This window comes from Panthera onca, chromosome A2 (assembly GCF_046562875.1).
Source record: "Panthera onca isolate mPanOnc1 chromosome A2, mPanOnc1 haplotype 2, whole genome shotgun sequence".
NCBI lineage: Eukaryota > Metazoa > Chordata > Mammalia > Carnivora > Felidae > Panthera > Panthera onca.
The window spans coordinates 4,389,623-4,411,819 of NC_138340.1; the positions used below are offsets into that span (position 1 = coordinate 4,389,623).

Here is a 22,197-nt window from a genome sequence, read left to right on the forward strand (position 1 = left end):
CACCCCCTGCGTCAGAGCCCCCCGAGAGGGGCGGTCCAAACCGTGCTGCTTTCCGGCCCCCCGCAGCAACCCCCCCCCCCCCCCCCCGGGCAGCTCCGCTGTGGCTGGGGCCCAAGAATTGGCCACTTTAGAGTAAGCTCCCGCAGTGATTCTTAGGGATCCCCAAGTTCGGCCCCCACCACTCTACCCGACAAGCCCTGAGGACAACTGGCAGGTTCGTCAGTGGCTGGAGCAGGATCTGAATGGGTCTCGTCTGCCTACAAATCGTCTGCATCATCCTGGGCTGAGAATTCTTTTCTTGCTATCTTTGGCCCAGGGCTGGCCCTGCTAAATGAAGCTCAGGGAACCTGCTCCTTCTGGAACACTCCCCAGAGAGCCAAGAAGAAGGTGCCAGAGGCCACTGCTTCTCCTCTGAGCCTCGCCTGGGATGAGCCTGGCCGGGCTGGCAGTCTACGGCAGGGGACTGGCTTGGAGGGAGGGCCGCATCCTTCAGGACCACTGTGTGTGTGTGTGTGTGTGTGTGTGTGTGTGTGTGGGAGGGGCTGGGATGTGGATCGTGGTCCCTGGAGTGGGTGCACTCAGTGTGTTCACTGCAGCGCGAAACAAGAACGGGCTTGGAAGGCTCGTGTCTTTACCGTCGCTTCTACTGTCCCTCGTGGAACCTGCAAAGGCAGGAGCGTGAGGCATAAACCCCGTTTGTACTGCTTAGCGCATGTGGAAGAAAAGGCAGGCCATCCCAGTCCGTCAGCTGTGAGCTGAAATGTCTCCCAGGAGAGGAGATATATATTTTAAAGACATTCTTTCTGTCTGGTTCCAGCTGTAAAAGCAGGCAAACGTTGTGATTATCACGGACTTCTGGCTTCTCAAGTGAGCGCCTGTCTTTCTGGTCCTTCCCTCCGCACCCCTCCGCACCCCTGGAGTGGGCTGAGGAAAGAAGGTTTTTAAAGGCCACGTGAGTTTACATCAGCATTTTCTGTGTGAATGAGAAAAAACATCGGGGACTGAATATACTGCAATACACATGTTCATAAGAAACGTTCTAGTAACGCGTTGAGCACAAAACTATTGATATAAACATATTTCCAAAAGGAGAAACTATTGCATTTCGTAAGATGTCGCTTCTTAGACCAGAGGTTTGTCTTTCTTCTTTGCAGCTGGTTTGGGGGCAGAACTCTCGCACGGAACCGAGTGCGACTTGTTATGACGGATGCAGATCCGGAGTGTTCAAAGTTATTTAACTCAAAGAAGGGTTTCAACCTGGAGCAGTTCAAGATGGGACTCGCCCGGGGTCAAAGTGCTCCAGGATTGCTAGTTCAAAGGCAGGCGTTCCAGAAGATTCTGTGGAGTGGGAGCCAGGCCGACTTGGCCCGATGGCTGCCCTCTCAAAGTGCCACTGAAACACGGACCACCCAGCCCCCTCGGAAAAACTCATTCCAGACCCAGCAGTTTGGCCTGATGTTGGCCGTGAACTCGGACAGAACCCAAATGCTTCTAGTTGCTGATAAAACTTATGGTTTTGATTCTTAAAGACACCACTGTATCTCGGCACGAGCAGGCCACTTCCGTGACACGTTCTTTGAGGCACGTGGGGCTGTGGGCTGTGCGTGGTCCAGGGACTCGGCAGTCGGCAGCGGCTTCCGGAGACCTTTGGCGTCTGCGCGCGGGGCTCCGGCGGGCCGGCCTCTGCACCTCGGCACAGCGGGCAGGGCAGGAGGCCTTGGGCACGGCGCTGAGATGGTCCCTTCCCACCACAGGGCACCAGGCCAGGGGGCCCCGTGGGCACCGGTCAGCCCAGCACTGCCCGACAGCTGCGGCACATCCCGTCCCTCCCGGGATCTGACTTTTAAGACACAAGGGTGGAAACTGGAACCAGCGGAACAGCAAAGGAGCCCAGTGTGGAGGCGCCGACCCGTCCGGCCCTCAGGTGGGGGTGCGTAGACTCAGACCGAAGTTCACAGCCCAGCAGAGGAGAGAGCGAGAACGTTCGGAAGAAGATGACCCAGGAGGCACCAGGAGAGCAGCTTGGGCGCTCGGGAGCCCGATGTGACCTTCTGCCGTGTTTACCAATGGTTTTCTTGAGGAACAGCGTGTCCCGGTGAGGGTGCGCCAGTGCCTCGCGAGTCAGGTCACGTCACCTAAGAGGCACTGCTGCGGCGGAGCTCGAGGGGCCCGGTCCGGAGCCCGGGGAAGGCACCGTCCAGCTAGATGCCCTGCAGGGAGTGGTTTGGGTCACCACGTTCCCGCTTCACCAGCGGCTCACCCAGGCCGTGGGCGTCCGGGTCAGCCTCGCCGCTGCGGTCCTCGCCGAGGTCATCTGCAGGGTTAGCGTTGGGGATGAGGGGTGCGGGCAAGGGGTGCGGCAGGGAGGGAGAGAGAAGCACGTTCTGAGAGGTGCACAGGCATGGCCAGGCCAGGGTCCCCGCCCCCCCCCGCCCCCCGGCCGCAGTGCCCCAGGAGGCCTTGTGACCGGAGACCTCCCTTGACCAGGGTCCAATTGCCCGGTCACATTTCTGGCAGCGTCCCCCTTGGCACTGGTGCCCCCGCCCCGTGGGGCAGGGAATGGGTTGGGGTGGGGAGAAGAGGATGCCGGGGGCCCGGGGCTGTGGCCCTGCTCCTGGGCCCGGGGTGGAGGTGCTTGGGGAGCGGAATTAGACATCGCCCCGAGGCGCCCACCTGAGGGGGAGGTGCAGGGCTGCTCCTTGGAGCCTTGGCCCATCCTGGCCTGTCTGGAGGCAGCTCCTAAAGGTCCCCAGCCCACCCCGGGAGCTGCCTCGATTTCCACTAGCACAGGAGTGGGAGGAGGAACCCCCGGGAGAGCCACACAGAAAAGCCAGGGACACACCCACCTTTATCGAGCAGTGTCAGCGACAGGGAGGCGAGATCATTGAACTGAAAGAGAGAAGCCCGGGGGTCAGGGGCCTCGCAGAGGGGCCTGGTCCCGGTGAATGTCAGCCACCGTCCCCTATCCACAGTTCAAACAGGCCTTCGCTTAGAAATGGTAGCGGTCCCCACGCGAGAGGTGGCACTGAGGCTGGGTGTGTCCCCTCTGGCACCTTCTGGGCCTTGCCTGGCAGCCGCTGGAGAGCTGAGGGGGTGCTGACTGCTCAGGCCACAAGGGGACAGGGACTGTAGCCTCTGAGTGGTAACAGGCTTACTATGCGTTAAGAGCTCTGTAAGCGTCACCTCATTTGTTCCTCAGAACAACCCCATGTGACACACCATTCCACTCCCAGGAGTGTGGCCGAATGAGGCAAAAACAGGGATTCCAACCAGAAGGTGCCCCCAGCGTTCACAGCAGCCCAAAAGTGTGAACGAGCCGTGTGTTCGTCGGTGCGGGGACAGGTGACGCACAGTGTTGAACAGCCACGCGGTGGATGCTGTTTGGCCACAGAAGCAGTGAGGCAAGGGCACCCGCTACGACACGGAAAGATTATGTCGAGTGACAGATGCCCCACACAAAAGGCCACATCACGTGTGAGTCTGTGCGAGTGAAGTGTCCACGACGGGCAAATCCCGGCAGAAAGCGGGGCGGTGGCTGCCAGAGTCTGGGGAGAGGGACGGGGGGAGAGAGGCTGCTGCCAAGGACGGGGTTTGCCTTTGGGGTGATGGAGCTTTCTGGAATCACATAGGAGTGCTGTTTGCACAACTCTTAATGTACTAAGTGGCACTGAAGCGTTCGCGTAAAATTGTCTGGGATGGCAGGGGCACCTGCACGGCTCACGTCATGATCTCACGGTTCGTGGGTTCAAGCCCCACGTCGTGCTTTGCGCTCATGGGGCAAAGCCTGCTTGAGATTCTCTCTCTGCCCCTCTCTCTCTGCCCCTCCCCTGTTCGCACATGCTCTCTCTCTCTCAAAATAAATAAACTTAAAAAAATGGCTAGAATGGTAAATTGTAAGCGTAGTTCACAGTAAACGCCATGGGGTGGGGTGGGGTGGGGTGGATGTTCAAGGTCTCGATTCGGAGGCGGGGACTCCGGAGCCAGGTCTGAACCCGGGTCTGTCGGGTCCAGCCCGGGAGCTCTTTCCCACCTGCGGGCCTCCTGCAGGCGTGTTCTGTTGGGGCGTCCGCCGCCGCTGCCGCCGCCGCCGCGCCCACACCTGCCCCTGCCGCCCCGCGGTCCCCGAGCCGGGGGGGGGGGGGGGGGGGGGGGGGGGGGGGGCCCTGGGGGGGGGGGGCCCTCACCTCTCCCATCACGGCGATCGGCGTCTCTCCAGTCGCCTCCGCCACGCGGTGCTCCACCAGGTAGAACATGTACTCGTCGTAGAGCAGGCGGATCAGGTGGAAGGAGCCAAAGCTGGCAGCGCTGCGCAGCGTCAGGTCGCGGATCACCATGGAGCTGGGGGATGGGCGGACGGGGGCTGGGAACCTTCCGGGGAGCAGGGAGTCGCGGCCAGGCCTCCCGGGGGGGGGGGGGGGGGCGTGGACCCGCGAGGGGCCTGCCAGCCGCCCAGACAGACCCCGAGTGCCCGAGCCCCCCCCCGCAGGTGACCGGGCGAGCTCCCGTTCTGGGTCCCTGGCGGGGACCTTCCCCCCACCCCCCACCCCCAGGCTCCCTTCCCCCCACCCACGAGCTGCAGACGTGGCGCCCGCCCCCTTCTCCCCAAGGCCTCCGGTCAACCACGGGGGCGGGGCGGAGGGGGAGGGGCACGGGTCCCGAAAGGAAGGTCACAGGCCACTGGCTCCCCTCGGAAGCTATCAAGGAAGCTATCAACACGCCGTCCCCGGGTCCCCGGGTCCCCGCCCCGAGCAGGCAGCTCCGGCCCTGGGGCCCCCAGCCCCGCCGGCCCGAGTTCTGGCGGAAGTCAAGTCGGACTCACCTGTAAAAGGACCACTTCAGAAGGAACTGCCGGGCGGCCTTGGGGAAGCTGGGGCTGCCGGCGTGCTGCTTCAGGACCTGGGTGACCACGTTGTCCAGCCAGGTGGCCCACTGGTCCAGGGAGCTCTGCTGCTGCAGGGTCAGCTTGAAGTCCTGCTCCAGCCGCTGCACCACGCTCTCCTCGCACTGGCACACCCACGAGGCCTGCTCCTGCGGGGCGCGGGCGGCGGGTCAGGACAGCGCCCCCCACGGCCAGCTCCGGGCCTTTCCCTGCTGCCGCCGAGCCCAGGGGCGGATGCGGATGGACAGGCAACACCCAGAGAGGGAGCCCCCCCGGGCTTCTGAGCGCTTCAATCCGCGCTTCGCGGGTCCGAGGCTCAGAGGACACACCGGGTCTCTGTGGCGTTTTCCTTTTAAGTGGTCACTTTCCCAAATGTGTGCCTTGTGTATTTAGTGGACGAACTCGGCGTGAGCGTCCTCGCGGCAGGAGCCACATGCGCACAGCCTGAGCCCGGAGGAGACAGCCACGAAAATGGCAATGGGAAGGTAGATTCTTAAAGAGTGGGAACGGAGGTGTGGGTCCAGGCGCCCGGACGCTGGGGGGCCTGCAGGATCATGGCTGGGGGGGGACTTGGGTGGGCTGCAGGGGGGGCCTCCACCCTGAACCTGTTCTCACGCATGCCGGGTTTTGCTGTGGGTTGAATCTCGTGGTTTTGTGCATCTTTCTCGAAGCTGGAAGGCTAGGCCGGCGGGGTGGGGGGTGGGGGGTGGGGGGGTCACGCACGGCGTCACCGATCTGCGGCCCGGTCTTCGTGCCCCACCGCAGGCCACGGGGGGCGGGGGGGGGGGGGATCGCACGGGAGAGTCACCTGCACGTTGGCAAAGTCCACGCGGTTGAGGTCACTGAGCATCTGGTTGATCTGGGAAGTGTTCTGGAGCACGGCCCGGGCTGCCTGAGCGAGGTGGTTGAGAGACGTGTATCTGCGCAGAGTCTGTGCGAAGGCACTGACCACGCCCACCTGTGACGAGGGAGACCCGCAGACAGTGAGCCCGAGCCGCTGTTCTCTCTTCTCCTGGGCGGGTGCTGGGCTCAGGGACAGTGCAGGGGGAGGGAGCAGGGAAGAGCCCCCCCCCCCCTTGAGCTTCGGACAGTCTCAAGGACCTGAAGAGTGAGAATAAATGAAGGACACAAACCTCCCCAAGGCACCTTGGCATCTACAGCAGATGCCACAGTATCGGGGAGGTAGCATTCAGGACGGTACGCTTATCCCCCCAGAATCCCCTGGCTCTCAGGAGTGGCCAGGGGAAATACAGATTCCTGGGTGCCACGGGATCAGGCTTTGTGGGGGTGGGGCCTGGGAATCTGTGACTGTAACCCTGGCTACCTTGGCTACTCGTAGGCGCCCTAAGTCTGAGAGTCACTGGTCTAACAGAGAGTTCCAGAAGGTGGTCAGGGAGGCCAGAAGCTGGGAACCTGGCCTCACCGGTTTGCAGGTCTCTAAGAGACGCTTGTGAGAGCATCCGGCAATCACTGTCCTCTGTGCACGGAGGCCAAGTGGGCTCATTTCAGGTTCTGATTTGTGGCCAAGACCGTTGCAGTAAGGCTGGCAGCAGGGAGATTAAACCCTCCCCCCATGACGGACATGGAATCATTCCACCTGCTCTGAATCGACCCAAGTGCCTCGGAGCAAATGACACCTTCTGTCGTGCCCCTCCCTGCTAGTGCGGGCCCTCCTCGCCAGCAGCCTCGGGGCTTCCCGGGAGGACTAGGGGTCCGCAGGAGGCACAGGAGCCCCCTGCTTTCCCCGGGGCAGAGGACAGGGGCCCCTCCCAGCTGCTCCCTTCACAGCGGAGCGGCTACCTTGGTCTGGATGGCCTGCTGTGGGAAGTCTCTCATGGCATTCGTCAACCAGCCTTCCAAGCTCTTGGCAAAATTACGGATGGCCTGCGTCAAGGTGCCTGGGAGATGAAGCCGAGACACCGTGAGAAAGGCAGTCTTGCCCATCGGGATCAGCATCAGTGCAAGACACACACACACACACACACACACACACACACACACACAGAACCCGGAAGAGCAAGCAGTGCAGGAAAAGAGGCGGCGGGCTCAGGGCCAGGGGAGAGGGCGGGGCGCGCAGTGCAGGGGGGGCGCTGGGTAAGGATGAGGGCCGCCCAGGGCCTTCAGCTCTGTTCACCTGCCTGTCTGCGCCAGTGGCTCTCTCTGAGGGCGACTCTGCCCCCAGGGGACACCGGGGGATGTGTGCAGACCTCTGTGGTCGGTGCACCTGGGGGAGCTCCGGGCACCGAGTGGGTGGGGGCCAGGCCCAACCCCCCATAGTGCCCAGGACAGCCCCGATGACGGAACGATCCACACAGTGCTGGGGGGAAGCCCTCAGACACACCCACGTACGTATATTCTACTGGCTTCCAAGTGCATTGAGAGATGGCTGGCAATACAAAACCACTAAGGCTGTTAAAAACCCTACAAAAACGTAAAAGGAAATATACCCCAACCCAAAGCTTCATACGGAGACTTTAACTGCACGCTACAACGAGCAGTTTGTGGGCAGGCTGAGCCCAGAGGAGAAACGTGATGGCTTTGCCGTTTCCCGTTTTCTGGCACGAAAGAAGCAGACCGGCCCACAGAGAAAGAGCAAAGCTTCCGCTGGGCCCAGAGGCGAGAGGCACAGACATTGATAGGTCCCGCCCGCCCCGGAGTAACCCCTGGCGCCCCCTGCAGTCGCTCATTAAGAGCGAGGCCTCAGGGCCCAGCTTCCTCTTCCTTCTGCCCTCAGGAGGCCGAGAGGGAGAGCCTGTAGGGACTGGGACCCCCCCCCCCCCCCCACCTGCATCCTGGAGGCATCCGGGCAGGGGCCCCCTGGAAGGTCGCCAGCCCCAGTGGGGTTTTAGCAAACCTGCAGACTGGGGTAGGTCTGTCCTGTGACCTCAGCCCCACCCTCTGGGGATCTCCTCCCAGCTGGAGTGTCACCTGGGCGCCCCCCCGCCCTCCCCCCCCCCCCCCCCCCGCAGCACTGAGCACACCTCAGCCTCACACACACCCTCCAAAGCCCCGGTGGCCCGAGGGTGGCGGGCCTCACAGAGCCACGAGCTGGCCCTCCCCTGGGCCTCGTTCTGGGGGACAGGGAAAGCACAGGGGGCCAACGGGGGAGAGCGGCCGCCTGCGAGCAGCTTACTGGGCACCGGCCGCAGCACGTCGGGGATGAGGATCTCCACCAGGGCCTGATACAGGATGTGGTCGCAGTTCCTCATCCACTTGAGGATGGGCTCACACTTGCACAGAGACACCAGCTTGTCCTTCGGGAGGACGGCACCTTCGGGCTCTCCGTCGCTGTGGGGAAGGGGGAGACGGGGTGAGCCGCGGCCTGTGGGGTGGCAGGAGGGCCACAGGACCGCACCGAGCCCCGCGTCCAAGTCCCCGGCGGGCCCGCGCCGCCCCTCCCCTGCCTGTGGCCAGGCGATGACACGTGCTCTATTTGGGACTCTTGGGGTCCCCTACGGTCCCTCCTGCTGAACTGACGGAGGGGCAACACCAGCCACAGGCCACGGTCAGGGTGTGAAAAGCGTACACACCCAGAAGGGGGCCCTGAGCACCAGTTCCCGGAAAGGTGACACGTTGGTCTCTGGGTTACAGTGCGGGGGGGGGGCGGGGGGGGTCGCAGCCTGCAGGTTAAGCCTGGGGTCCTGGGAAATGAGCGGCCAGTCTCGGCGGGGCAGGGGCAGGGGCAGGGGCAGGGGCGGTGAGTTACCTGGCAGGGAGAGGGGCGGGGCCGTCACCCGAGGGCGCTTTGGAGTTCCAGAAGGAAAGCCACAGCTTCTCCATGTACTGAAACTGCAGGTGCACCACGACATCCAAGGTTGCCTGCGAATGAACACGGCCCGTCAGACACAGCTGTGCATTGGAAAGCGCGCCTGGCACTGTTGTCGGGGCGGGCAGGCGTGACAGGAGCCGCAGTGGGGTCCCTTGAAACGCAGAGAGAGACCCCAAGAAGGGACAGAATGAGCGGATGGGCCACGGTTCGGGGACTGGAGATTCTGGGGCCCCTGGGCGGCTCAGTCGCTTCGCCGTCCGACTCATTTCAGCTCAGGTCGTGACCTCACGGTTCAGGGGATCGAGCTCCGCATCGGGCTCTGCACTGACAGCGTGGAGCCTGCTTGGGATTCTCTCTCCCTCTGCCCGTCCCCTGCTCGATCTTTTGGGTTTTTTTTTTTTTTTTTGCTCTCTCTCTCATAATGAATATTAAAAAGAAAAAAAGAGAGAGTGGAAATCCTATCTACTTCTCAGCCAAAGGAGGCGGAGGGGGGGGCCACTCCTGTCTCCTCCGGGTCGCCCAGAGACACCTGGTGACGTGAGAGTTCAGCGGTCCTGGCGACGTGTGAGGCTGAGCGCCTCACCTGGGGGACGCACGCCCTGCTCTCCGCCCACATTCTAGGGGGCCCCCCCGCGGCCCAGGCCGTCTCCGGTGAGGGGGGGGGGGGGGACGGTCACCTCGCAGTGCCGCCGGTAGACCAGCTGCAGGGCCTTGACGTCGTGCAGTGTGATGCTCTCCTGCAGCAGGACGCTGCCCAGGTCAGGCGCGGGGAACTCCGGGAAGACGTGGGAGACATCTGGGGGAGGAAAGCGGGGGTTCACGGAGCTGCAGGAGGTCCGCACGCAGGAGTCGCTAGGAGGCCCCGGTGCCGGGGGACGCTGGCCCGGCGTGCCAGCGACGGCTCCACAGCCCCGGGTCTCACGACTTTTAAGCTTTGGTTTTCTCAGGGACAGAATGGGACAGGACTGTCCTCTCCCGGCGACAGCAAATACGCTGACACAGGTGGGCGCCGAGCCCAGGGCCCCGGCACTCAGCGAGCGCTCCCATCACCCCAGCGTGCACCCAGGGCAGCGAATCCGGGGAGGGGGACAGCCGTGGCTGTCCCTGGTGACTTCCCAGAAGGGTCCTGCCTGGGCTCCAAAAATACACTAAAGATAGTCGAAGGCCACTGCAGTCTTCAGTGTGTGAGCCTATGGTCAGTGACCTCAGCAAGCACCCCCCCCCCCCCCGCCCCCACCGGGCCTGTCGCACAGTGTAGTCTGCGAGTTAGATGCTCCCCCGGGGCAGGGGTGGCGCCAGTGGGGAAGGGGGTCTTCCAGGGGAGGGCCAGGCAGCCCGGTGGCAGGGCCCCCGGAGGGGAGAGGCAGTTTCAGGGAGTCCCGAGCATTCTAAAGGCTCTGGGGCAGCAAGGGGGAGAACTGAGGAGGGCGGCCAAGTCCTGAGCCAACAGGTTTTAAAATAATCTGGCCTTCCTTCTGATGGGCATTTCACGTTACGTATTCATTTTCCCGACGGTCACCTTGCACGTTAATTTGGGGGGCATCTGCTGATTATTCTGGAATCTTGGGGATACCATAGAACACCTCTATGTAATTTACAAGGTATTATACAAGAAAGCAGCCTAAAGCCCCCTGTAGGTGAACCCCGTGAGCAACTCAAGGAAGCCGGAACTCTTCCAGAAGGCCCTGTGCCTGGGGGGGTGTGGGGGGGGTGGGGGTGGGGGGGGAGGGGCTCACTGATGAACTGCTGGTGGTGCTGGCTCTGGGCGGCCATGGCCTGCTCCGGTGTGCTGTGCAGGCTGCCGTGCGAGCCACTGTCCCCAAGGCTGTCTGTCTTCTGGGCCGGCCGGTACCTGGACGGGGGACACAGTGCCACCGTGAGGCCCCAGCAGTACTGCCCGCGGGGGCCCGGGGAGCAGAGAGCTGAGCAGGATTCAGTTTGGGGTGTGTGTCTGTGTAAATTTAAAAGCCTCAGGCACACTCAGCTGTTGTGCAGCCGCCCCCACTGTCTCCTGAACTTGCCATCTCCCCAAACCGAGACTCTGTCCCCATGAAGCACCGACTCCCCCCCACCCCCCCGGCCCCCCCCTTGGCTCCCACCATCTACCCTCTGTCTCTGTGGATGGGACTCCTCTAGGGACCCCCTGTGCGTGGAACCCTCCAGTATCTGTCCTTTTGTGTCTGGCTTATTTCACTGAACATAATGTCCTGTCACGATGTCCTTCTTTTTTAGTGCTGAATGACATTCCAGGGTCTGGAGGGCACATCTGCTTATCCATTCATCTGCTGATGAGTCCTCAGGTTGTGTGTGTGTGTGTGTGTGTTTTCCCCCTAATACTTCTCTCTTAGAAGATAAGTGAATTTCTTTCTGCAGAGTCACAAGTATCTGACTATTACATAGTCTCGAAGGAAATTCCGGGACTTTCATTTCGCCTCGAGCCAGAACGCATGACCAGCCTGTCCTGGCGGCGAAGTGCGCTCCCCGGGGCCCGTGTCCCTTGAGCCCAGCAGGACGCTGTGGGGGCGGTGACAGCGTGTGGCGGCAAGAGGGGGGGGGAGGGGGAGGGGGGGAGGGGGAGGGGGAGGGGGGGGTCCAGCTCCAGCGGGGGGCTCTTCTCCTTGTGGGGAGTGGGGCCGGGCTTCCCATGAGGACAGAGAAATGCCTCCCGGGTGTGTGGTGGTTCCAAGTGTCAACGGCACGAGGTGCAGGGCTGGTCCTCAGATAACACGCCGCCTGGCATCATGAGTCACAGGTGTCTGCAGGGCCCGGACCAAACAACAAGAAGAAGCTACAGAGGCCACACTGTGCCCAGACAGGTACAGGAAGGACTGCTGGGTCCACTCTTCCATCCGTTGGCTCCCGGAGAGCGTTCTAGAGATTCTCTTCCGTGGCCTCCGGCTCCCACGATTGAACATATGGTTTGGAGTCACTGGGATGGCCTTAGAGCGGCTAAAATCGGCGTTTAGCCACATACGGCTTGGCCAAGGTATGATGATGCCACGCGGAGGTGAGTGGGGCACAGTCCCTGCCCCGGAGCAGTCTGGATTCTGCGGAGAGGAGCCAGGGGCAGAGGGAAGCAGGGAAGGAGAGGTGACTGCGAGGCTGCCAGGGAGGTGACACTCGAATGGGGCCCTGAACCAGGGGTCTGCAAATCCCAGCTGTGGAGAGCCAATTGTGCTCCTTGTTTTGTGAATAAAGTTTTTTTTTTTGGGGGGGGGGTGTAAACAAGGTGATTTTATTAGAGCCCAGGACCTGTGGGCAGAAAGAGGTGCCCGCGAATAAAGTTTTACGGGCACACGGCCATGGTGCCCACTTGTCTAGGGATCATGCGGTGGCTTTCCTTCTACGATGGCAGAGCTGAACAGTCAGCAGAGTGTGTGGCCTGCAAAGCCTCAGAGAGATGCTCTCCGGCCCTTGACAGCAAAGTGTGCTGACCCCTGCCTTAAAAGACGAGCAGCTATGTGACGGGTAGAGAAGAGAACATTCCAGAAAATGACCGGGCCTTTCCAGCCATTGGATCAAAATGTCAGGAAGAGGCAGCCATTTAAGTATATAAGCTTCTTTCTCCAGGCTTCTTGGGTTCTTTTCAACATTCTCTTTTCCCCCTGTTGTTGAAAATTAAAGATCTATGACTTCAGCTCTCGTGATCTTCTGGAAAAGGCCAAACTATGGCAACCTCGGTGGCTGCCAGAGGTTGAGGGGAGGGAGGGGTGAGAGGGTGGGGCACAGGGGATTGCGAGGGCTGTGCAACTACCCTGTGTGACATTGTGGTACTGGGTACACTTGCGTCCAAACCCATTTGTTTGTTTGTTTGTTTGTTTGTTTATGTTTTATTTTTGAGAGAGACACAGCATGAACGGGGAAGGAGCAGAGAGAGAGGGAGACACAGAATCGGAAGCAGGCTCCAGGCTCCAAGCTGTCTGCACAGAGCCTGACGCGGGGCTGGAATTCACAGACCGTGAGATGGTGACCCGAGCCGCAGTCGGACGCTTCACCGACTGAGCCACCCGGGCGCCCCCGTCCTAACCCATTTGAATGGAGCCCCAAGAGAGAACCCGAGCGTGGAGCACGGACTTCAGGTGGTAACGAGGTGCCCACGCACAGCTCTGGTGCCATGTTGATGGGGGGGGGGGGCGTGCGTGGGAGGACAGGGAGCATTGTACTTTCTGCCCGAGTTTGCTGTGAACCTAAAACGGTTCTAAAAAATAACGCCTATCTTTTTTTTTTAAAAGGAGAAAGGCTGAAGGCTCTGTCAGCTGGACGAGGTTGCGACTCCAGCCTCCTGTGCCTTGGCTCTCCCAGGACACTGGAACCAGAGGCTAATGGGAATTTATTTTTTCCATCATAGTTTGGAGAGGCCCCCCCCCCCCCCCCCCCGCCCACCTGTATATTTAGCGTTTGAGAAACACTTCTCTGTATGTTCTCCCAGGCGAAGCTCAGACCTGACCCCCACCTCGGGCAGGGAAGTCGGCCCGCGGGCTGGCTTTGGGCCAGGTCACTCACCTGGGCTTTTGGTGCAGGGGCTGCTGGCGCATGGCCATGTACTGGGTGTCCTCCTGCAGCCGGTTCAGGGGCGAGTCCGGCTTTAGACGGATCCCATAGTAATGATACTTGGAGTTGCCCCTAGAAACCAAGCGTCTCAGCGTCAGCTCTCTTTGCAGACGTCCTCAACGACAAGACAGGTGCCGGGTCTTGGCCCTTTATTTCGGGTTCCTGGGTTCATCCCCTGGACCGTACGGGAAATGTTCACAGGCTATTCCACAATCCGAGGGGTTTAGGAAATTCTACACTCGCCCCTCTCTTGGAGATTGCCTTCTTGCACTTACGCATCATAATAGCTCTGAGAAGTCTCGCAATGGGAAACGCAGTCCGGCGTTGTGTGACCCGGCACGGCCTCCCGACCATCCTCACCGTCACCCCCATCAACACCATCGTTATCAACATCATCGACACCGCCTTCATTATCACCGTCACCCCCATCATCCCTATCACCACCACCACTGTCATCACCACCCCCATCCCACCCCACATCATCTAACAACATGATTTGGGAAATGGCACCTTTGTGGGAAACACTGTCATAGCTTATTATGGGAGACATGATGACCCAAGGGCTTTAGACATTTTGGTTAAGAAAACAGGTCAGAGGGGCTCCGTAGGAGAGAAGCACCGAAGGACAGACAGGTGTCTGGCAACGGGGACAAGCGGGAGGAGCGCGGGTCCTTTCTAGAAGAGGTAAGAGCTTAGCTGGTGGCAGGGGAGGGAAAGCAGTGGGGAGAAAAGCCCCGGTCCTGGCCTGAGGCCAAGCATCCGGGACGCTCTGACGGTGGAGGTCGGACACGAGCCTTCTGGAGAGGACCCAAAGACAGTGGAGGCTGTGTCCCCAGAGACCAGGGGCTCGCTGTCCTTCTCCCCCTTCCTACCCTCCTCCGTCCAGCGATGTTGCGTAAGGATGTTCTGTTATGGATCAGAGGATGGCCGAGAACCTTCTCTTGGCCAGACACCAGCTTCGGAGGGTGTACGCATGACCCCGACCCCACGTGTGACTTCACAGACAGCGGCCATGCAGGAAACAGCCTTCTGTGTGCTCTGGGCCACCCACTTTTTGTTTTCTAGTGGGGGGAGTGTTGGATTCGTGCCTGGGAAAAGTTTATGGCGCATGACGGTCCGTGGCTGCTGCAGGCCAAGGGCAGGCCCTGGGGGATGGGCCCAGGCATGGCAGAAAGCACCAAGAGATGATAAATCAAACTCTACTAGATCATCCAGGGATGAAAGCCTGCTATTATGGAAATTGTTAAACAACGAGAGAGTGCTGGAGCAAAGCCCGTGTCACCGGGAGAGAGATGGCCACTGCCAACACCTTGGGCCGGCCAGTCCCGTGCCGCCAATTCAGAACAAACCCAAGTTCACCCAGGGGCACGCAGGTCAGGACACACGGGCAGGAGGGAGCCCATGTTCTCCCAAAGCTCAATATCTATACAGGGGATGCAGAGGATGGGCAGGCGTGGGACCCCCAGGCACCCCCGTGCGTGCACCCACCTGGTGCCCAGCCGCCGTGTCCGCAGCCCCATGAAAACCGAGCGGATCAGCTTCCCGAAAGAGGCAGCATTCACAGGGTCCAGCTTGTGCTCCTGGCAGTGCCGGAGGTAATGGTTGTAGAGAGAGCTTCTGGGGAGACTCACGCCTTCCGCGGTTTCGTAATTATCTAACAGCCACTGGAGCTGGATAAAGAAAGACACGCTCACGTTCGTCAGGATCCCCCCAAATGCTAACATGGACTCATTAAGAGAATCACATACGTTCTCCCCATTGATGTGGTGAAGAAATTCACATCCACGGTCACTGATTTGGGTTCGAGAGATTCTGGGCGCAGGAATTAATAGCTTCTCTCCACGCCTGTATTTGTTCCTTCAATTTCCAGCCTGGTTTTCAGATTCCTTGATTTGGTTTTTAAAAGCCTGCGTGTGACTGAGACCTTTAGGGTTGGGTCTTCATAATCATTTGGACACCAAGTGTCTCCTATACTTTCAGGAATGTCAGGACAAAGAGGATTGAAAAGAGCTTGACGGACCCATCAGCACTGCACCCGGCGTTAAACAGGGCAACCTTGGTCTTTATGGCTTGTCCACCTCTTGGCATCTTGCCCTTGAGGGACAAATCATTAATCTAAGGGTGAAGGTGGCTGGGGCTTGGCCACCTGTCTCATCCGCTGGTCACCGAATATAAAAGTCCTAGTTGAATTCTTGCCTTATTGCTTGGGCTGCTATTTCTTTGCCCCCAACCAGGACTTCCGCATCCTGGGGCAGTCAGATTGTACTAGAACAGGCCAAGAAGGAGGGGAGGATTTCCCAGACACTCCTTCCTCCTGCCCCTTTTCTTAATTGGGCTGTGAAGCCCCCACGGAGGGTACCTCACCGCAGCCACTGAACTGACTTCACTGGCCGCGAGTCTGCTGCAAGCCAGGGCCCTCCCCAAGGGCGGGGCCCATGGCATCTCCTGCCCTGCCCCTTTCCTTAGAGCTCTCAGGCCAGATGTCAGCGGCTACACTTCCTCCCCGAGGTAGGGGATGTGTGCGGACAGAATGGTCTGTGTTCCTATTGCCGGGGTGGGGGGGGAAGGGGGGGGGGAATGGAGTGGCCTGAAGACCAGGCACTCTGGAATTTGCTGTGTATTTTCTCTTAGTAAAGCTTTTTTTCTTTCTTTCTGAGAAAACAAAAACAAAACAAGACACGGGACGACGGACCGACAGACTGATATATCCGCGCGTCCCTGACGGAGAGATTGCAAATGCAAACGGGACGCAATACCGAAAAGGCTTACGTGCGAGGTTTTGTGCCCAGGCCAAAAGGCAGGCTGAGCGAATCCACAGCAAGTCGCTGTCCCCCCAGAGCTCAGCCTCGGGTCAGAAGGGCAGGAGCCGGCCACACGGAAAGTCAGGTCCCAGCGGAGCCGCCTCCTTGGTCCCCCCTCGCCCCAACCCCTCTCCCCTTGGTGCCACGGGACGAAGGCTTAGCTGCAAAGTCAGTGAGTAGTTCGCCAGCGTGGCAGTGCCCTCTGACCCCAGGGCGCACCCTCCTCCCCGCCCTGAGCACCCCTGCCGCCGGGGCTCTGGACGCGGAGCCAGGTGAGGAGGGGCTGGCGTTGGAGGGGGTCCTTTGAACCCTGAGCTTGTCTTCAGAAGACGTTCCCCCTCTGGAGCTGGCAGGCACACTTTATCTAATGCGTGTCTGCCCCGCGGGATTGAGAACCCCGGGCGGGTCGAGATGGAAGAGGCTCTGTCCACATCTGCACCCCAGGATCCTGACGATGCCCCAAGAAACACGGAGGCACAGAGGGGGGCCCCCCCCCCCCCGTGTGCGGGAAGCCGAGGGCGAGGAGGCCGAAGACTTGTCTCTCTGCCACCCCGGGCAGGGGGGCGGGGGGCACACGGTGCCGCGTCTGAGGGGTCCTCTGGGGCCGGAGAGGGGGTGAGGCCAGACTCTGGGGGGTGGGCAGGACGGGGCACCGGCTCACGTGTGTGAGGGCACAGGACTGGCTCACACGTATGAGGAAGTGTCGGGAAGGATGCTCGCTTCACCTCGTCACTGCCCCCGGCCCCGTGTCGTTGACGTTGGAAGTGGACCTTTTACTTGGGTTGGTAAGTGGACGTTGACATCGACGACGCATTGGTAGCTCGACAACAAGTTCTTCCCAAGTCGACGTAACCCCAGAGAGAACAGACCCCGCTAGCAGCCCCCCAAAGAACGGTCAGTTACACTCTCTCTCTCTTTTGCGCTGAGGAGGTACCCAGAGGGAAGCCGTTTCAAGTGACCGATGACTCGAGTCATGAGGGAGCTGAGAGAGGGCGCCATGGGGAAGCATTCTAGCGAGGGAACAGCCTGTGCAAAGGCTCTGGGGCGGCACGGCGCCTGGTGCAGTGGAGGAACAGTGAGGGGCCTGTGTGGCTGGAGACAGAAGGAGGAGGGGAGGGAGGGAACAGGGCAGGTCGGGCAGGGCCCCAGAGGCTGTTTCGATGACGCAGGCTTCTACTTGGGAATGTGACGGGGGGACCCGGAGGCTTCTGAACAGAGAAGTGCCGCGATCTGACTCTGGTTCCAGTAGGACCACCCTCACAGCTGCTGCGAGAAGGGCCTGGAAGCTGGGCGAGGGCAGCGGCCAAGGGCTGGCTAGGTGGTGGCCGTGACACTCCACGGGAGAGATGGTGGTGGCGGGGGGGGGGAGGGGGGCTGTGGTGGAGGAGGAGGGAGAAGTGGTCTGATTCTGGATCTTTCCGAAGGTGAGGTCAAGAGCATCTGGCGGGGGGGGGGGGGGTTGGGGAGGAGGGTGGGAAGCAAGGGTGCCCCGCAGCAGAGGGCGGGGGGGCACAGGGGTCGGGGCGGTCAGGGCTCCGCTTGGGACACACGGTGCTGGGCCCCAAGCTGCAGGCGGGTCCTGGAGGGGGAGCTTCGGGAGAGGCCGGGGAGGGGGGGTGCCCGCTGGGAAACAGCCTTTCCCCCAGGGAGCCAGGGTGGGGTCAGCAAGCCGGGGACCATCCCACGGAGCCACCAATTCTAGCCAAGCCCCAAGCCTGGCCTGCAAGTTACGCCTGGTCGTCACACGGGCCTGCAGTCGGCCACCAGCTGACGGCCAAGCGCCCTTTGACGATCTGTTTCTCCGTTAAAAAAAAAAAAAACAGTCATATAATCTGAATACACTTAATCTAACAACAGGTCCTCCTCCCAGGGTTGGAAAATAACAGTTCACTGCAGTGGACCACGGCTGTCCCCACAGGACAGTGACTGAGCCACCGGTGTGTGGGGGGGTCCCTGAGTGGGGGTGTTGTTCTGTGTGGGGATCTGGCTGAGGGGCAGCCCTGGGAGGAGCCCAGGCCCCTCCCCTGCTCAAGGAGGGGGACCTCGACCCCAAGTTCCTCTCCCGGGGCCAGGCGCGCACGGGGGCTGCCTCCAAGCGGTGGCTGCGGGTGGGGAAGGCCTTTCCGCCCCCAGGGCCCCGCTTCACGTCCTTGGAAACAGCTCTCCCACGTTTCCTGCCACTAGATCTGCCCGCCCCCAGCTCAGAGACCGCTTGAGGCCCCCCTTCTCCCGTGGGCCTTTCAACCCCAGGCTGGAAAGTTCCTTCCACCTGCACACCCCCTGGTCGCGGCCCCTTCAGGGCATCTTGGGGAGCTCCAGGGACCGCGGCGGCACTGGCTGCGTGTGGAAGGCGCTGTCCAGCCTCCCAGGCTCGGGGCATCTCGCCCGCCCTGCCCAGCCTACGACGGCGCTTCGAGAAGCCAACCCTGCGGAGCGTGGCAACCAGTTCCGGCTGAGGACTCCCACGGCGGGACTGTGTGCACACTCACGTGTCACCTGGGCGCACGTTCTCACACACGCTTGGCCACTGTGCTCCCTGGAGTGAGATTCCCTCGTTCCTTCTGCTTCCTATTCAGCACAGGTCTGGTGGGGGTGGGACGGCACGACCCAGGCTTTCCGACACGGGTCGGCTGGGAGGCCACCAGGAAAGCGGGTCCGTGGGGCCCAGCCCTCAACCAGACTCCTATGCGCTGGGGCTGGGCTGGCAAAGGAGCGGGACTCGGCCAGCGTCGCCCAACACAAGAGCGCCGTGGGCTGCAGGCGGCCGTGGTGACAACCATCGTGAGCGAGCGTGGGACACACGGGCCCCACCTATCGGCCGGGACACGTTCCCTCCCTCCCAGCTCTCACATCTCCCGGGAAGAGCTCTAGGTGGGTCTCTCACTCCGGTGTGTGTGGCTGAATCTTCAGAAAGATCTTATTTCTAGTCTCTGATTCTAGGCCGCCAAGCCCACACCCTGCTTCTCGCAGTGCCTGATGCCCGAACGAGACTCAATGACACACGGCCAGGGAGGCACGGACGCGGGGCGGGTTTCCTGCTGGGAAACCGACGGGCAGGGAAGCAGTCAAAGCAGCCTCCTTCCAAAGGAAGTGTTAGAAGCCGGAAGCACCCCTGCGGCCAGAGACAAGCGGCTCATGCATGCCCCCCCAACATTTCAAATCCCCCCGCGAACCCCGCCTGCCCGGGGCTTGCGCCCCGTATGCTGCCTTCCGCGGGGCCGACCCGGCGCCGGGCCGGCAGGCCGAGTCACGGCCACGCGTGTTCGCGTCGGGGCCCTGCTGAACAGGGCTGCCGTTGCGCTGCCTTGGCCACGTGGTGCCTTCCGAGTTGCAGACCGAGGGGTCTTCTCCCCCAGCTCGTCTGCAGATGCTCCCCTCGCCGGGTCTGCCCGCAGGGCTGACGTCATCCGGCAGGAACGGGCGACGGGGAGGGCAGGAGCCGCCTGCTCTGGGGGTGGGGGACACTCAGCAGGGTCCTGACGCTTCGATTCACTTACGGCTTCAAGACAGCGGTTGTGAGGCTGCTCTTCCTTCCCGTGACCGGCCCTCTGAGGCCCTCGTCACGCGTCCCTGGGGCGGCACAATGCACCCGTGCCGAGCCACCCACCTGGAAGTGTCTGCACCTTCCCCGAGCGCGGTTTCAGCCCCACCATCACTGCCCTTTCTCGTGCCCTGTGTGAATGTCGGCCACGACCAGAGCCTTGATGGGGTCGTAGTTGGGCAATAAAGACTCTTAGCCGGTCACCTCTGCCAGTCCCGCCCCGCCCCGCGCAGCTGCCCAGGGACAGGGACGCTGGCCGTCTCCTGGCGAACAACCTGCCATCTTGGTTTCCCCGGAGGGAGGCGAGGGAGGTGGACCCTACAGTTAGAACAGGCAGACGTTTGCTGGTTTGCACTTTTCTCAAATTGCCTGTTGGTTTGGTTTTTTTTTTTCCCCCAAAAAATCTGATCGCAGAAAATGCAGCTAAGAGTCACCGTGGCACCCGCTTCTCCTGTTGTGGCCACCGCTTCTCTCCGTGTCACTTTACTGGTTCTGCCTCTTTCCTGCCAGGCACTCGGGGAGCTGCGGCACGCGTATCACACACGTTAGTCCCACCGCCCGCCAGAAGGGGCGGGTGCTGTCACCAGCTACCTTGGCAAGTGGAGACTCCTCTCCCTCACGCGAGTGAAAGGCATTCTGGCCGGATGTGGAGCCCTAGATTGGTGGCCCCCCTATCTCTCGTGTCACGTCACGGTCTTCGCTGGCTTTTAAACTGTCTGTGAAGGTCACGAGCGCGGCAGGGCAGACTGCCAGATCGACACACACTTACATGGCTGTTGAGTAAACCGCTTTTGTGTGAGGTGATCCCTTCGCTTTTTTGGAGGTTTTCGATCGCCATTTCAAGCTAAAGAAAATGTGTGCAGAAACAAACAAAACAAAACAAAATGGAAAAAAAAAAAAAGGAAATCAGATGGTTAGCATCAGCCAAGATTTGTTTTTATTAATATCCAAATAATGATTTAAGCGCCTACAAAATAAAAACCAGGCTGGACACAGGCGGGGGGACGGTTAAGTTGTGAGTTCAAGCTGCGGCCGGGAGTGTTATTCCTGCCATGCAGGCGAGCCGGGGCGGGGGGGCGGGGGGAGCACAGGCAGCAGGATGAGTTGTGCTGTGAATGCTGGCGATTGCGTTGTAACACAACACGTGCACACGCAGAGCACGAACGCTGAGCCGAGGCGTAAGTTCACGTATAAGCAAAGCCAGCACCATAATTGCCCACTGCTCCCCTGGACCCGTCATCGTCATCGGTTGCCAGGGAGAATCAGCTGTCTACCCAAGGGCGGCCAGCAGCGCTGACTTCCTGGCCAGCCTGTCCTGTCACAGAGCTCAGAGCCTCCCTCCTGGATGCTCCAGGAAAATAGCAACGAGGCCGGAGACCCTGGCCCTGCCATCGGGAGGCATAGGGGCCACCGGCCATGTCAGAGAGATAAGCTCCTGAATGTTGAATGAAGCGTGGGCTGGGCAAAGAGGGTTATACAGGGAGGAGAACGAGTCGCAGGGGCACGTCACGTGAAGCTAACAGTGGGCCTTCCTGGGGGAAGGGGCTTCTGAGTTGGGTCCCGAGGACTTCCTGGAGGCAAGGAGCTGAGGTGGTGCAGTGGGTCGACGCACAGGAGGAAACAGCCGGTTGTGGGCGGCTCCCACCACATCTGTCCGTGCTGAATGTGACTTGTGCACGTCAAACGGAAACTGAAAATCTGCTGGAGGCCACCATGCAGGCCCAGGACTGCAATGGAAGGAAGTAAACCTAATGCGCTGACTTTCCTCAAACACGCACGGAAGGCAGACCTCAGTGATGCTCGTGCAGAGAGCAGGGGGAACACGTATTTCGGAAAGCGCAGCTGGACGGGGCTCCTGGGGCTGAGTGCGGGAGCAAGAGGGTTACTGCTTTGCCCATCACCTCTTTTGACCGCTGTGTGTGTGTGTCCGCTGTCCTCACTGTTACCCAACACTGTGCCGACGTTCTAGCCGGGGGCTCAGGCAACAGTGAGGAACCAAAGGCATCCGTATTGGAAAGGAAGAAGTAACGTGCGGATAACATGATCTTAAATACCGAAAATCCTGAGGGACCCACCAAAGCACTGTTAATGCTGATAAGCAACCCAGCAGAGTTGCAGGTTACAAGATCAATGCCCACAAATCGGTTCTGTCTCAACAATGAACAAGAGGCGAACGAAATAAAGAAACAGTCCCGTCTGCAGTAACGTCAAAGAAAATCCAATACCTAGGAATGAATTTAACCAACAAGGTAAAGCATTTGTACGTTAAACTATAAAACGTTGTTGAATGAAATTAAAGACCTAAATAAGCAGAAGACATCCTATATTCACGGGCTGGAAGACTTAATATTTAGATTAATACTCTCCAGGTTGATCTATAGACTCCAAGCAATCCTTATGAAAATCCTCTAGTAAACTTCTGACTGCTTTTTCAGAAACGGACAAGATGATCGTAAAATTCGTATGGCATTGCAAGGGACCCCGGATAGCCAAAACAATCTTGAAAAAGAAGGACAAAGTTGGAAGGTTCACGTTTCCCAGTTTCAAAACCTACTACAAAGTTACAGTAACCAGAACAGTGCAGTACTGGGATAAGGAGAGACATATAGGTAGACGCATACAGACCAGTGGGGTGGAATCAAACTTCCAGGAAGAG

At 60.3% G+C, this 22,197-nt stretch overlaps 1 protein-coding gene across 6 annotated transcripts in view; it reads right to left on the bottom strand.

Annotated features, from left to right (window-relative positions):
* Positions 1-751: 751 nt before the first annotated feature.
* RFX2 (regulatory factor X2) overlaps positions 752-22,197 on the bottom strand; it is a 102,731-nt gene continuing 81,285 nt past the window's right edge. For 5 of the 6 annotated variants that reach the window (XM_081791414.1, XM_081791405.1, XM_081791407.1 and 2 more), the window contains 13 exons: positions 20,311-20,385; positions 14,688-14,869; positions 13,152-13,271; positions 10,385-10,500; positions 9,326-9,444; positions 8,586-8,698; positions 8,013-8,167; positions 6,680-6,777; positions 5,688-5,837; positions 4,820-5,028; positions 4,185-4,338; positions 2,847-2,889; positions 752-2,314 (listed from right to left, as the gene is read on the bottom strand). In XM_081791414.1, the coding sequence (XP_081647540.1) occupies positions 2,202-2,314; positions 2,847-2,889; positions 4,185-4,338; positions 4,820-5,028; positions 5,688-5,837; positions 6,680-6,777; positions 8,013-8,167; positions 8,586-8,698; positions 9,326-9,444; positions 10,385-10,500; positions 13,152-13,271; positions 14,688-14,869; positions 20,311-20,385 (1,647 nt within the window). In that variant the 3' untranslated portion in view covers positions 752-2,201. The remainder of the gene's footprint in view (positions 2,315-2,846; positions 2,890-4,184; positions 4,339-4,819; positions 5,029-5,687; positions 5,838-6,679; positions 6,778-8,012; positions 8,168-8,585; positions 8,699-9,325; positions 9,445-10,384; positions 10,501-13,151; positions 13,272-14,687; positions 14,870-20,310; positions 20,386-22,197) is intronic. The other variant, XM_081791412.1, reaches the window with a different exon arrangement.